Consider the following 14,003-nt stretch of genomic DNA (forward strand, 5'->3'; position numbering starts at 1 on the left):
GTAACAGTAAGAAATTGACAAATCACAATCGATTATTCTTCTGTACTTTGTCTGTGATTGGTCAATTTCTTACTATTACGGCCTACAACTCTCCATTGTAGACGGCTCTTTAAGATTGTGAAAAACTCAATGTTTTAATCAATAAAAAAATCACGTCAAATATAAATGGCAGGATTTACTGGATAAGTACCTAAAAAATCGTTTACAGAATTAGAGCACGATTTTCACTTCTGTCACATCATATATACAACTTTCTATCATGTATAATGTATACATCTTGCACAATTTTTAACGAAACACCTTACCATTGTTACTGAAAAGAGAACAATTTGCAAAAAACAAAACCAACAAAAACAAAAAAACGGGATAACACATGTTAAACAGGACAAACGAGACAGATCTCTCACTCAGTGTTGTTAACAGCCATATTGTTTTGTAACATTTGTAACAATTTCTGATTAGCTACTGCGTATTCACGGAAGTAGTGGATTTGGTTTCGTGCACTTGTGGCTCTTGGACCGTAAAGGAAGGTTAACGCCATCACACATAAAGGGTCGTCTACAATGGAGAGTTGTAGGACGTAATAGTAAGAAATTGACCAATCACAGGCAAAGTACAGAAGAATAATCGATTGTGATTTGTCAATTTCTTACTGTTACGGCCTACAACTCTCCATTGTAGACGACCCTTTATGTGTGATGGCGTTAACCTTCCTTTACGGTCCAAGAGCCACAAGTGCACGAAACCAAATCCACTACTTCCGTGAATACGCAGTAGCTAATCAGAAATTGTTACAAATGTTACAAAACAATATGGCTGTTAACAACACTGAGTGAGAGATCTGTCTCGTTTGTCCTGTTTAACATGTGTTATCCCGTTTTTTTGTTTTTGTTGGTTTTGTTTTTTGCAAATTGTTCTCTTTTCAGTAACAATGGTAAGGTGTTTCGTTAAAAATTGTGCAAGATGTATACATTATACATGATAGAAAGTTGTATATATGATGTGACAGAAGTGAAAATCGTGCTCTAATTCTGTAAACGATTTTTTAGGTACTTATCCAGTAAATCCTGCCATTTATATTTGACGTGATTTTTTTATTGATTAAAACATTGAGTTTTTCACAATATTCTATATTGAAATAATATTTCAATATTCTATAAAGAAATAACAGTTTTTATGTATTTTTTTATCTTTTAGAAATTCCTCTACTAAATACCCAGCAAACAATTTCTGACTGCGCAGACCTGGCAACAGAAACTGTGTGCAGAAACGCTACAATACGGAAACATGCTTTGTGTGCTGCCAAAGCTGTTAACACACACACAAAAAACGCGACATGGTCAAAACTCACCAAAACCATATCCTACTGAGGACACAGATGGATATGGATTTGATGTGGCAGTTGGCGACAAAATCGACATCTGACAATCAAATTGTTTGCTGGGTAGTTAATAAGATACTTTTAAATCCGTTTGGACACCATTGTGAGGATTTACAGGATTAGAGTTAATTGGTTATCTCGTTTTGTCATTATTATGTATATTACATCTTGTCTTTTTATCATAGACAGACGATTGTATTTTGAAATTATGTGTAATCCAAACAAAACGGATCATATTATATTAGATGTACATCTAGTAAACAAACTGTTAACACTTTGCAAATGAATTGCCTATAAATTTAAGCAGAATGTCACTATTGCAACAGATCAAGATTGATCTGTAAGATCATTAGATCTGTGTTTAAACATTTGAAGATATATTTTGGGTTTGAACTGCATTAATGTCATTTTTATACTGACGTTTCGTGAACATTCAGCTTGCTTTATCAAGGTTTTAAGAGCAGCCTGATATGGATGAATGTTAATACAACACACCGCAAAAGCATCAAATATCATATTTAAAATTATTATCATCAATAAAGTACATTCTGGACAAATCTGTCACAATTCTTTAAGGTGATATTATTAAGTTTTAGGTTTTGACAAAGATCTATTCAGTTTCTGCTTTCAATTTGCTGCTAAACTTATTTGACAGATCTGCTATAATTTTGATGTCCCTGGCATTTTATGAGCACTTGACATATTTTTTTAATAGACTTGGCTATCAGAGTATTTATATGATTACTATATTCTAAAAGCAAAATCTGTAAGAAATAAACATTTAAAAAAAGTAGTAATTTGTGTGTAATGTGTTTATTAAACAGTTTTATATTTTTAGATTTCATAATTAATTCAGACTGATTAAATTCTTAATACAGATGAAGTAATAATTTTTACTTACAGGAAATCAAAAATTCAAGAGAAGATAACATGAATTTATATATTTTATATTTCACAAGAATTAAGTCAATTTGTTGATTGGATCATGAGATTGCATCCATATAGTACATATTGTTTTCATGTCTTTGATTGTCAAAAACTTAATATCACAGTCATATATTTATATTTCATAATGTTTATCTTAAAATAGTATAAAATTTATGTGTTGTATATTCTAGAGTATTTCCTTAAGTAATAACTAAGTTGTAAATGTACTTTAATACAACATTTATAATTATCATGATCACGGTATATTTATACAATATTGAAGCTTTATATTGAAAAATATGTCAAAGTACTTTACCGAACACGTAATGATCTTGGTGATCAAAATATATTAGAAAATATAACTTATTAAATACATTAGAAAAAATAACTTTTATACTATTTGTCAGTTCTCACGCTGGAATAGTGAAATTAAACTTCAACATCCATCCTAAAAAATATATCAAGAAATAAGCTAATTTATATACATGTTCAAAATATTAAAACAAAACGGACACAAAAATGTGTAAAAATAAATAAAAGAAATCATCTTTTGTTTGCGCGTGATCACATGGCTGAAAAAACGATACAAGTGGCTTACTTTTTATCAGACGGGCGAATTGCCATAGCAAGGACTTGTTGCATTTGTATTCTGACATCAAGTTTTTTTTCTTCCGGTACCTGTCTGATGATCGGCAACAACGAGAGAAGAAACATTTTGTCGTAGTCATCTTCGTCAACGGTAACACGTTGACTACTATGCGAGGAAAGAATATCATGTATCTCGTTGTCAAAAGGTGTGAAAGATGTTTCACAAAGTTGTTTCGAGTAACGCGGACACATTTTGTAGGAGGGCGTACCCCCTTGAAGAAACTCCCTGTTTCCTGTTACGGAACCACCATGTGCAAGAGGTACGTCGTACTCTTCGATTACGGGATTATCCACTTCACCCTCGCTTTCCTCCTCCTTGCAAATGATTGGTGTTGGGCTCATTGACGGGGGGCTAAGTGACGCAGAATTCCTGAAAAAAGAAATTATATAAGGTTACGGCGTACGAGATTATAACTTTTAACGAAAAAGTTAATACCTTTTGTTTTCTACCGTCGGCATGAGAAACAGTAATCTATCGAAGTACACATATTTCTTGCGCTTTCGGCCGGCAGGTCCATTTTTATGGGATTTTTGAAGCTTGAGTTCTTTCATAAAGTAGTCTCGTATATTTCGCCATTTCCCACGCAAATTTTTTTCTAAAATATATTAAATAAATTGCGAAGGAAGAAAAAGAGAGAGAGCTTTATATACTTTCAAAAATTTTCTTCGAAAAAAATACATGCTATTAATAGCAAAAGTTTTGTTATACATGATTTCAAAGTATGATTTTAAAGAATTATTATTGATCTGTAAACTTTCTTCAACACTTTTTAACTAAATAAGAACACTTGTAAGTATGCATTATGAAATATTAATTTAAATTAATAAAACTAAGATGTAGTTTTTGTGATATGTAAAACAAATATGTAAGACATAACATGGAGCACTCAATATGTTATGTGTTATTCACTAATATGTCCTAATTATAAGATTATTCGATATTGTAAGTTATTTTTTACATTAGATAAAAAATATCGATTCGCGCCAACTCTAAATTTCCGGATTTCTGCTTAGCGATAACGTAGCCAAGGGAATCCGGATCGATTACAATTGCGATGACATGTTATATACCTTGTATGTTTCTATCTTCATCCGTTAAGTGCGCCCAATTCGGTACCATCACCTGGCAGACTTCGTCCCACGCGGTCATCTTGGCGTTACGGTCGTTGTACTCGCCGCGTTTCACATCATAGATCGCAGGCCGCCTCTGTATCTCCTCAATAAACCTTTCCGTATCAAACATACTCATAGAGTTTCCAAGAATTCCTTCTTGCTCTCAACTTTTCGCTTGGCTCTTCTCGATCAAATCGTTTTGTTTTTTGATTCGCGTACAATGTGACAAAATAAATGGACTATTTTGATATCAGGAAATTTGTACTGATCTAAGAGTGTTTTAAAATGAGGAAGAAAGAGAAAGACAGAAAGAGAAAAAGAAAAAAAGATTGAGGTAAAGATTAAAAAATCCCTCCTGAAGGAGTCAAAATAGAAAAGCATAAAGATCGATCTCGGCAGTGATCCACCTGCCGTAAAACAACTTTTTTGTCACACCGGTGGTCTCAGTTGATTGTAATACGTGAAAGTAATCGGCAATATAACATCCGCACGCGGCCAGCCGTATGTCCGACGTTCGTTACGTCGCGTCGTCGGCAGTGGCTTGCGCGTCACTGCGGAGAAACCGTTGTACGGCCAGCACAGCTTTGGTATCATGGCGGCCCAGCAAACGTGCGGTTGCGGTTGCGGAGCGGAATCTATGCCGTCCGCGACGTTGCCAGACCAATACGGCGTTGGCGAGGACGAAAGACGGCGGAATCTCGCCGCGCAGACATGATCAGACACGTAGACGCTGTCTATGAAATATTCGTGTGTAGAAATTTCTTTATTTTTATGCTTCTCAGGTTTTTTAACAGTTCTTAATTCTCCTATATATAATAAAAACTTTGTCACATGTTTAATTTTATATTTGATTATATTAAATTTTTGTATCATAATATTGTCAGAAATATTGTAATGTACATCTGTGATGTATATATCAAGTACTAATTTTACTAAAATAATGTTTTTGAAAATACACTTTATACATTATACAAAAATTAATAAAGTATATGCTAGAAGTATCTGTTATAATTTCATCATTTACTGAACTGTGTATACTAAATAAACAGCTTTTCATAAAAAATGTGTGTTCACACTTTTTTACAGCTTTTTGTAAAAAATAAACACGTGCAAGACACTGATAATAAGTAAACAGTATTGTTGCAGCAATGGAAAAAATTGCCAACACATATACAACATATAAAAATGAATAAAAAACCGACAGTCACAAGTTACAAGTTTTTACAAAATGTCATCTGTTAAATAAATAACAGTTATCAATATATCGGTAAACTCTAGCTGGTTTATAAGAGACCACTTTCCATCGGTGAGTGTGCGGAATTCGCACCGCCGCGGTCGCGTTGTTGCCAAGCGTTTGTCGTTGATGTTGGAACTCACGTGTTGCTACGCGACATTTATGTGTGCGTTATTACGGCAACGTTGACGCGGTTTTACCGCACCGTTATCGACCGTAGTAGGCGTTGCGGATCGCAAACAAATCGACGCTACTGGATCAAACGTGGAATCATGAATTGCACACAATTTTTTTTAATACAGTTTCTCTTGTGTGAGCATGAAAAACCTTATACCCGCTGGAAAACGTACAGAAACGGAGTACTTTGTACAATGTGAGAAAAACAATTCTTGTGAAAGAAATAAGTAAAAAAATGTGAACATTCTTTTTTTGATTATATGTATAATATATACATATATATACATATATATAATTTGCAGAAGATTAAATATGTTAAGAACCGACACTTTATTTGTAAAAATGTAAACAGAGTTTACATTTAGTTTTATATTGAGAGTCAGAATATTATTATTTGAACACAATTGTGAAAAGATTACAATATAAGTATCGTTAATCTTTTATTCAAACGCAGGGGGGAGGGAATGATTCGTCGCGAAATCAAGCGCGCTGATGTATCAACCAATAAGAAGAGGGCATTTGTATGGTACGATGTACCTCACATTAAGCATGACTAATAACGCGTAAGTAATAACGTGATGGTTCGACTTTGTGCTGTTCTTGAACTTCGTGTTAGCTGTATCGTATGTACTTGAGAGTAAGTCAGTGCACTTAATATATGATTAAAACTGAAAAGTAGTAATTATCCGGAATTTCTTACAATTTGCAATACAATATTTTTAGCGTATAATAAAAATTATTGCCGATAATCATAATAATCGCGCATTATATGAATGATTATTAAGATTATCGGCAATAATTTCTATATCTTTGCGTGACTGTGATGTGGTATATTATTTGCTCTAGTAAAATAACGAATTATCTATATTAAGAAAATTTAACTTATATACATATATATGTGTATACGTGTATATATACATGTGTATATATATATATATATATATATATATATATATATATATATATATATAATGTGTGTGTGTGTGTGTAGTATAAAAATATATGTTATATGATATATATATACACATATATGTAATATTTGTGTAAAACATTGGTATTTCGAGAGAAAAAAAGTCCAAAAGAGAAAAATTACAAATATAATTAAATTTGGTAAATTAATCTATATATATATAAAGTTTAGTTGTTTGTACTCATTGCTAATTTTGTTCAATTATTTGTTTTTTCTAATATCATACTCATACATAAGAGCGCAAAGATAAATAAAAAAACATTACGAAGAAAATAAAAACTGTACAAGGGCGGATATCATAGAGTGAATGTCGCAGCTGCGACTAGATTTTGAAGTGGTGGGAACATTTGGGCGAGAATGAAACGGAAAGATTTCGGACATTGGTGGTAAGAGTAAAAGGATCGGAAGAAAAGGAAGTTGAAGAAGCGAAAAAGACAGAGAGAATCAACAGGAGGGAAAGGGCGCGTTCGATGAGAGAAGGAGAATAAAGTGTAGAGAGAGGGAGCACGACCCTAGTATCGAGGCGGACCAAGCTAACGACAACCAGTGTGGAAGGGACAGAGAAATAGAGAGAGAGAGAGAAAGGTAAATAGTTTAGGAGAGATGGAGTTTCGTATCTCATCATACCTCCTCATCCTGGCCGGTCCTGTTCAGTTCACATAAACGCGTCGAGCTGACGAGGTTCCTGTCATAACGGTTCTCAATTTTTTCTTAGACGCCGCTTTTCGTTCTTCACTAAAATCGTTCTTTCGGTCAATCATCATGTCCAGCGAGTTTCTCGGAAAGCGTTACAAGCTCGCTAGCAGCGAGAACTTTGACGACTTTATGAAAGCTCTCGGTACGTAGTAATCGAACATGACTTTTAGGTTTTGATTATTTATAGTCATAATCTTAATCTTAATTCCAAACAAGAATATGTTTCAATATTAACGTGAATAAGAGTTCTCTTCTGATGCTAATATTTTGCTTGATAAAGATAACTGATATTATAAAATATTACTTAAATCTTGTTAAGGAAAATCTGAATAATCCTTTTAAATTTATGGTAACTATGTGCATGAGTCAGAATGCTTAAAATATCATCGTGAAAAAATTAATGTTAAAACACCATTTTTGTCATGTTTAATCGTTCAGTTATAATTTCATCTATACAGATCTGTTTTAAACTTTGACTGCCACAGATTTTAAACATATTACGCAATATTTCGCACATTTCTTATATGTTGAAATATGTGTTCAGTATAAATGTATTTAGACATATTTTATAGCAACCTTTCAAGAATTCTGTTTGTGTACTTGCATAAAGCAAATTAATCTATACTATAATCACAAATGTAAATAAAAAGATTTGTTCTTATAAAATATCTTATAAAGATATGTTCTTATAGAGTATCCTCAACACACATAGTCAAATTGGATACTCTAAATTTGACTGTGTTGAGTTCATATCAACACTATTAATGCATAACAGTTTGCATATGATTCTTTGCTACTGTTTTTAAAAATAATCGTAAATAATAAAAGTTTTTAATTGCAAATGAGACAAACTTGCACTATCCACAATTTAAATCTAAGAAAATAAGTACGCGTATATGTATCAAATAAGATAATCAAGAAACATAGACAATTCTATTATTCGATTCTGTTATATCGACGTATTGATAATACAACTCTCTGACGATAAGTGTAGTTATATGGAAAATATACGTGCGTGTGTGTGTGCACGCGCGTGCGATATATATATATATTTCTTTAGTTATTTCGAAATGAGTAAAGTTTTTTAGAAACTTAATACAAATTTAAATTGTGTTATTAACCTCACACGTAATACATATATGCGTTATTCTTGTAGTAAAATATACTTCCCTGATAGGAAACCATTTACAAAATTATGTGACGAAATCTTGCACTAAAATTGTAATTTGCAATTATACAGACATATTTTAGGAAATAGATGAAAAACATTGATCTTTTCTGAAATATTTGTAGTTGTTTGCAAAATTACTTTCCAAATACTATTTCGGCAAAAGAATAACGATATAGCGAATCATCTTAGCAGTATATTTGCAAAATTAATTTCACAAAGAAGTTGTCCAATAATTGAGAAGAGATTTAGCTATGTGATGTTCAAAATATGTAGAAATATGATTGCATATGAAGAAATGCAAGAGTCGTCGTCACTCATGATGTCATATTTGTGTAATATTTTCACAATTTGCCTATTGGAGGTACATACTGTGGAAATGCATAATGACTTTTTCGCAATTTTTGACAAATATTATTTACAAAATTTTGTTATTATAATAATGAAATTGTAGGAGTAACGCACAGTTTTTTTTTGCAATACAATGTAGCATGTAGGTTTTTTCTAGCATGAAGAACGTGAATAAATATGTGCACGTGATTATTACGAATGTTACACGTGAACAAGACAAACTTCAAAAGTTCTTCCTTCTAAAGGATAATACATAATATATATCTTATATATAAATAATATTTATTTTGAAAATTTATAGACTTGTGTAGAATACTTATATGCTTAGAAGTACAAGGATATATAATAAAGCATTATTTCATATACTAATTATAATATGTAATAATGCTTTACATGTTTCTACTGTACATTCTAAATAATTGTTTGCTTATTGAAAATTTAAATATAACTATCCATATGATTACACTTACTGCATATTATCATATATCTAATCGCGGTTAATTATAACTGTTATATATTTTTTATAGTTAGTAAAAGATATTGATGAAGAGAGAAGGAAGATAATCATTTTAATACGTTAAATTACGCCTTGACCTCGATCTTAATTCCAATCGTATGTCGACTGTCTGATTGTGGTTCAATTTAATACATGAATTAATTCATCAACAAGATTAATAAATCACAATTGTCTTTTAGTATTTGCACCTGTATAAAATTTCCCAAAGCTTTGTAATGATATTATGTCTCTTTTTATAAGTGATAAAGGAAAAGACAGAAAGAAAAGAAGTTACATTAAATGTTTTTAAAATCAGAATTTTTAGACTTTTAAACAAAGTCAACATAATGTTCATTTTCTCGAGCCTAATAATTATGATTATTTTCTTGACACTGGCACAATATAAACTAAAAAGCTAGATTCTAAACAATGTCTCTTTCTTCTCTTTGTTACTCAATCATACTAGCATTATAAAATCGATGAATCATGCAGTTTCAGTCTTATTCGATGAATAATATTTTGTAAAAATTAGTTCAATTTATGATTTATGATATTTTGATTGTATTTCATCAGAATTTTAAATACGGATATATGACAATCTGTATATATGATGTTTATCAAAATTAAGTTGCTTATTTTTCTTATTTTCTTATTATTGCTTATTTTTCAATATTGTCACGTTCAGCTTTGAGCGAAATAAGAAATAATAGGTAGATCGTCAGTAATTCGTACAAAGAATTCAATAAAAGTTTCAAGCAGAAAACTGTTTATCGACTATCATCATTTCCACTTTATTTGTAATTTTTATGGTAATCTTTGAGAGCTGTTCACCGGAAATTAAATAAGAGCACGATTCTAAACGTGCGCGAGTCATTTTGTACGTCTCCGATGTGTCGTTATGCACGACATAAAAAATAATGGTTAGTTGTCTTTTTCGCGCGGTGAAACGAAGATAAAAACTGATAAACAACATTTGCGTGACTTGACCGTGAATTTGTAACTTTGTTATCACCTGATGGAGATAAAATAACTTGTTTTTAGTTACTTGACGGAGCAGTGCAGCATAAGTCAAAATTAATTTTAAATCAGCATTGTAACCTTCAAACCTCTTATCTCTTTTTTTTTGTAGTCATAATGAATTACAATTAAATATCCTTGGATTATGGTTTTATAATATCCTTATATTACTGGTTTTTTTAATTATGTGTACAATATTAAAAATTAGAACAAAGTTAATCTCCATTCATAAAATAACGCAGACATAAATAATTGTGTTGAAATTATAAATTATAAATTGTCACAAAGTTTATAAATAGCGCTTGCTTACTCAGTCGGGGGTCAAACATCAAAGTTTACTTCTTTCACCTTGAAGTTTAACTCTGAGAGATACACCATGAACTATACTACTATAATTTTTTGATAACCTCCGTCTACCTACGATACAGTCTACTACGCATAAACATACAAACCGGTCGCGTCATTAGCCAGTCTCGTTCTCACAAGCATTGATAATACATTGCATATAATGTCGTCAGAAATATTAAACAATATTTTAGGCAATCGTTACAAACTCCAAAAAAGCGACAAGTTCGATGAGTATATGAAAACCTTAGGTGAGTGAAAAAGACAATTTTTTCAACACATGAAAATACAGAATATTCCGAATTCAGAAGCTTTTCGTATGTAGATTCTATGAGAAATTTTTGTTGTGTAGGATTAGCAACTAAAACTTTTTGATAGAAATACACTACAAAAAATAAACATATAAAACTTTATTTTTTACTTCAACTTTAAGTTGACTAAATAGATTTATAATTTAAAACTTATCCTAATAGAGTACTCGCGACGCAATATCAATTTATGCTTTTTATGCTACATTATGGCTAGTCTACAATGAAGGTTGTAAGGCTGTAGGAGTAGAGAGTAAACTATGGGTGCTTTCCAACTACGTACACAGGCGACACTGTGTAACACAGTGTCCATTAGTGTGAGAAAGAGCATATCAGTGTCTCACTCACACTAGTGGACACAGTGTTACACAGTGTTGCCTGTGTACGTAGTTGGAAAGGACTCTATTTTTCAGTGAAGAAACGACGGGAATAACAAAATGGACAATTCCCATTTCGCACTGCCTACTGCCCATAGAGCTTATACTCATGGAGAGGCCCTGCCTATATGCTAACCATAGAGAGGGCTCCGCCGGGAGGATCGACAAAGAGAGATATATTTCAATATATATTTTGTCTCAACTGTGGCTCCCCCACTCCGTGTTCTCTGTTATTCTCTTCTATAAGAAGTGGCCACAGTTGAAACAGAAAAATATATCTCTCTTTGTCGATCCTCCTTGCGGTCGCAGGGCCTCTCCATGAGTATAAGCTCTATGCTACTGCCTTACTGTTAGCCAATGAAAGACGTGTGTTAAAAAATGCGAAATAATCACTTGTATAGACAAAAATAAAAGAACTCCAAGAACCTTACTTCTTACTCTATACTGCCTACTCCCATTATAGACTAGCCATTATGTATTTATATATCTCCTTTTGTGGACTGACTCAAAAATGCCTACTAGTTGGACTGGCTAATTTTGAGGCCTACGCGACTTCAAAATTAAAAATTTCCGCGAAAAATTAATGTTTTTCAATTTTGTTTTTTTGAATCAAAAGTTTGAATGATTCTGCGTCGATAAAAAAACAAAAAAAAGACAAATTGAACAAATCTCTAGTAGTTTCGAAGATATAAGCGTTTGAAAAAAAATAATTTTCTCTAGAAACGCTGATGCGCAATTTTTGAGTCAAAACTCATATCAGTCCACGAAGAGATGTATATAAAGGGTGCTTTCCAACTACAGTGAGACACACTGATATGCTCATTCTCACACTAATGGACACTGTGTTACACAGTGTCGCCTGTGTACGTAGTTGGAAAGCACCCAATATGTCTACACATAAGTATGTGTATAATTATATGTAATCATAAAATATATATATATACATTTGTATATATGTACGCGCGTGTGTGTGTGTGTGTGTGTGTACTTGTCAAGTTTCATATTTAGTGATCAAGTACGTGTTCATTAAAGAAATTTGAATTTTTATTGCATAGACCAATAAAAATGTGTGTTTTCCACCTTCTTACAGGAGTGGGTATGGTAACGCGAAAAATGGGTGCGACAGTTAGTCCTACCGTCGAACTAACGGAAAAAGATGGAGTGTATACTCTGAAGACGACTAGCACTTTTAAAAACACCGAAATTAAATTTAAGCTCGGGGAGGAGTTTGACGAGGAGACTGCAGACGGCAGGAAAGTAAAGAGCGTGTGCACTCTGGAAGGTAACAAACTCGTCCAAATGCAAAAGGGTGACAAAAACACTACGATCGAGAGGGAATTCGGACCTACAGAAATGAAAGCAGTAAGTGCATGCATAGAAAAAATATACTTATTGGATTTTTTTATATAAAATTAATTAAATAAACTATTGTGTAATATAAACATGCAACATGTAGCAGTATAACAAGCTGCGTTGATCTAACTTTATTAGCTTCAAGAAATATTCATTACTCGCATTTCAAGGTGCTAGATTTAGATCGTCGATGTAATATACTTGTAGTCGTTGTATACTATATATCAAAATGGCACTATGATAGTGATCTTTGATCAAGTAAACAAAAGACAAAAGTATCTTATGTTTTTATATTTCATATAAGGTAAGTTCCTGGAGCTTTGATTATAAACAAATAAACACTTGTATTTCAGTTGGTTGAAAATTAATAATTTGATGTCTTACCGAGACATCATATCAGATGTGTGTGAGAAATGTATATAAGATAGTTTTTTAATTCTAGAACACATACACTTTTGTTTCGACGTTTTGAAAATCCATGAAACTTTAGAATTGCGCAGTTCTGTTAGTGATCGACTAATTGTCACTAAAAATGTATGAAGTCAAAACGGCGGAATGTAAACAAAAAAACGGTTTTATGCTCATTTTACAATTTATGGCGGAACTGAATGTCTTAAAGATTAATGTAAATAAAATTGCACTGGGAACTTGCAGATCTAGATATATGTTCTAGCTAAGATCAATATTTTTGTTGCGCGCAAATTTAAATGAAAGTAATATATAAAAAATAAAAGTGTTTGAAAAGAATGTTTTTCTTGTTATATTTCTATATTCAATTGTTATATACAAACGTACAAAAACCTCGCAGTTTCGTACGCACAAGTAACGGAGATATTTAAACTCTTTAAATATCTTATCCCACAGAAAGTATGTGAACAATGACGTGGTTGAATTGTATTAGAAGATACATTTATTGCTCTTGTACGTGCTTATGCGTTCTCGTACGCATCCTTTCTCTGTAAGCACTTGAACTTTGATTCGTGTCGTTGATGTGGGTAACAGGAGAGTTGCCGATTAAAGTACAAAAGCTACGTAGAGGAACGTCGTGGTAAGGGATCGTTGCACGAGCGGCTAATGTTATAATGATTTCATCAAATGTCCGGTCAAAATTATCGCGTGCGCTTCTCTTGTTCGTGACATTTACAATCCTGCAACTCCCAGCTCCAAAATGATACCAATAAAGATCCATTGATCTGTCTAGCGACAATTCTCGTGTACTACCGTGAGATACTGGCGTTCAAGTAATTCCCGCACTCACCTTTTTCTTTTTTATCGAGAGATTATTGTGGCAAAGAGAGAAAGAACATTACTGTAAAAACTTATATATACATATGTTTTTTCTCTTTTTGCCACAATACTCTCTAGAAAGAAAAAAGGAAAGAAGGTGAGTTGCGAGAGTTATAATTTTTATATATATATATATATGTGTGTGTGTGTGTGTG

The 14,003-nt window shown here is 32.4% G+C and overlaps 2 protein-coding genes and 1 long non-coding RNA gene across 7 annotated transcripts in view; 2 read left to right on the top strand and 1 right to left on the bottom strand.

Annotated features, from left to right (window-relative positions):
* The first annotated feature begins 716 nt into the window (after window positions 1-716).
* LOC109861603 lies at window positions 717-1,237 on the top strand. The gene is made up of 3 exons (XR_002251003.1): window positions 717-832; window positions 927-1,049; window positions 1,198-1,237. It is a non-coding gene; the product is annotated as an uncharacterized LOC109861603 (long non-coding RNA).
* Window positions 1,238-2,312: 1,075 nt separating this feature from the next.
* LOC109861604 lies at window positions 2,313-4,892 on the bottom strand. Of its 3 annotated transcripts, XM_020441326.1 has the most exons (5): window positions 4,028-4,888; window positions 3,393-3,552; window positions 3,166-3,326; window positions 2,907-3,062; window positions 2,313-2,756 (listed from the first exon to the last, which is right to left on the bottom strand). In XM_020441326.1, exons 1-5 carry the CDS (start codon window positions 4,203-4,205, stop codon window positions 2,719-2,721), a joined length of 693 nt encoding a protein of 230 aa, XP_020296915.1. In that variant the 5' UTR covers window positions 4,206-4,888; the 3' UTR covers window positions 2,313-2,718. The 3 variants fall into 3 exon arrangements, with proteins under 3 accessions (XP_020296915.1, XP_020296913.1, XP_020296914.1); XM_020441324.1 differs by having other exon boundaries at window positions 2,907-3,326; window positions 4,028-4,885; XM_020441325.1 differs by lacking the exon at window positions 2,313-2,756 and having other exon boundaries at window positions 2,779-3,062; window positions 4,028-4,892.
* Window positions 4,893-6,720: 1,828 nt separating this feature from the next.
* The window catches only part of LOC109861601 (myelin P2 protein), a 7,942-nt gene continuing 659 nt past the window's right edge, over window positions 6,721-14,003 (top strand). Inside the window, exons 1-3 of one of the 3 annotated variants that reach the window (XM_020441321.1) lie at window positions 6,721-7,035; window positions 7,166-7,288; window positions 12,299-12,570. In XM_020441321.1, coding sequence (XP_020296910.1) covers window positions 7,213-7,288; window positions 12,299-12,570 — 348 coding nt within the window. In that variant the 5' untranslated portion in view covers window positions 6,721-7,035; window positions 7,166-7,212. Of the gene's footprint in view, window positions 7,036-7,084; window positions 7,289-10,637; window positions 10,775-12,298; window positions 12,571-14,003 lie in introns of those variants that run through there. The other 2 variants (XM_020441320.1, XM_020441319.1) reach the window with 2 other exon arrangements.

Source organism: Pseudomyrmex gracilis, unplaced genomic scaffold, assembly GCF_002006095.1.
Source record: "Pseudomyrmex gracilis isolate BER0280 unplaced genomic scaffold, ASM200609v1 scaffold_864, whole genome shotgun sequence".
NCBI lineage: Eukaryota > Metazoa > Arthropoda > Insecta > Hymenoptera > Formicidae > Pseudomyrmex > Pseudomyrmex gracilis.

Bases quoted from the DNA above. Each gene is read 5' to 3' on its own strand.
- LOC109861604 (XM_020441324.1), bottom strand. From the start codon at position 4,205: ATGAGTATGTTTGATACGGAAAGGTTTATTGAGGAGATACAGAGGCGG. The intron at 3,553-4,027 runs GTATATAACATG...AATATATTTTAG, and splicing joins TGAAGATAGAAACATACAAG to AAAAAAATTTGCGTGGGAAA. The intron at 3,327-3,392 runs GTATTAACTTTT...TTCTTTTTTCAG, and splicing joins CCGACGGTAGAAAACAAAAG to GAATTCTGCGTCACTTAGCC.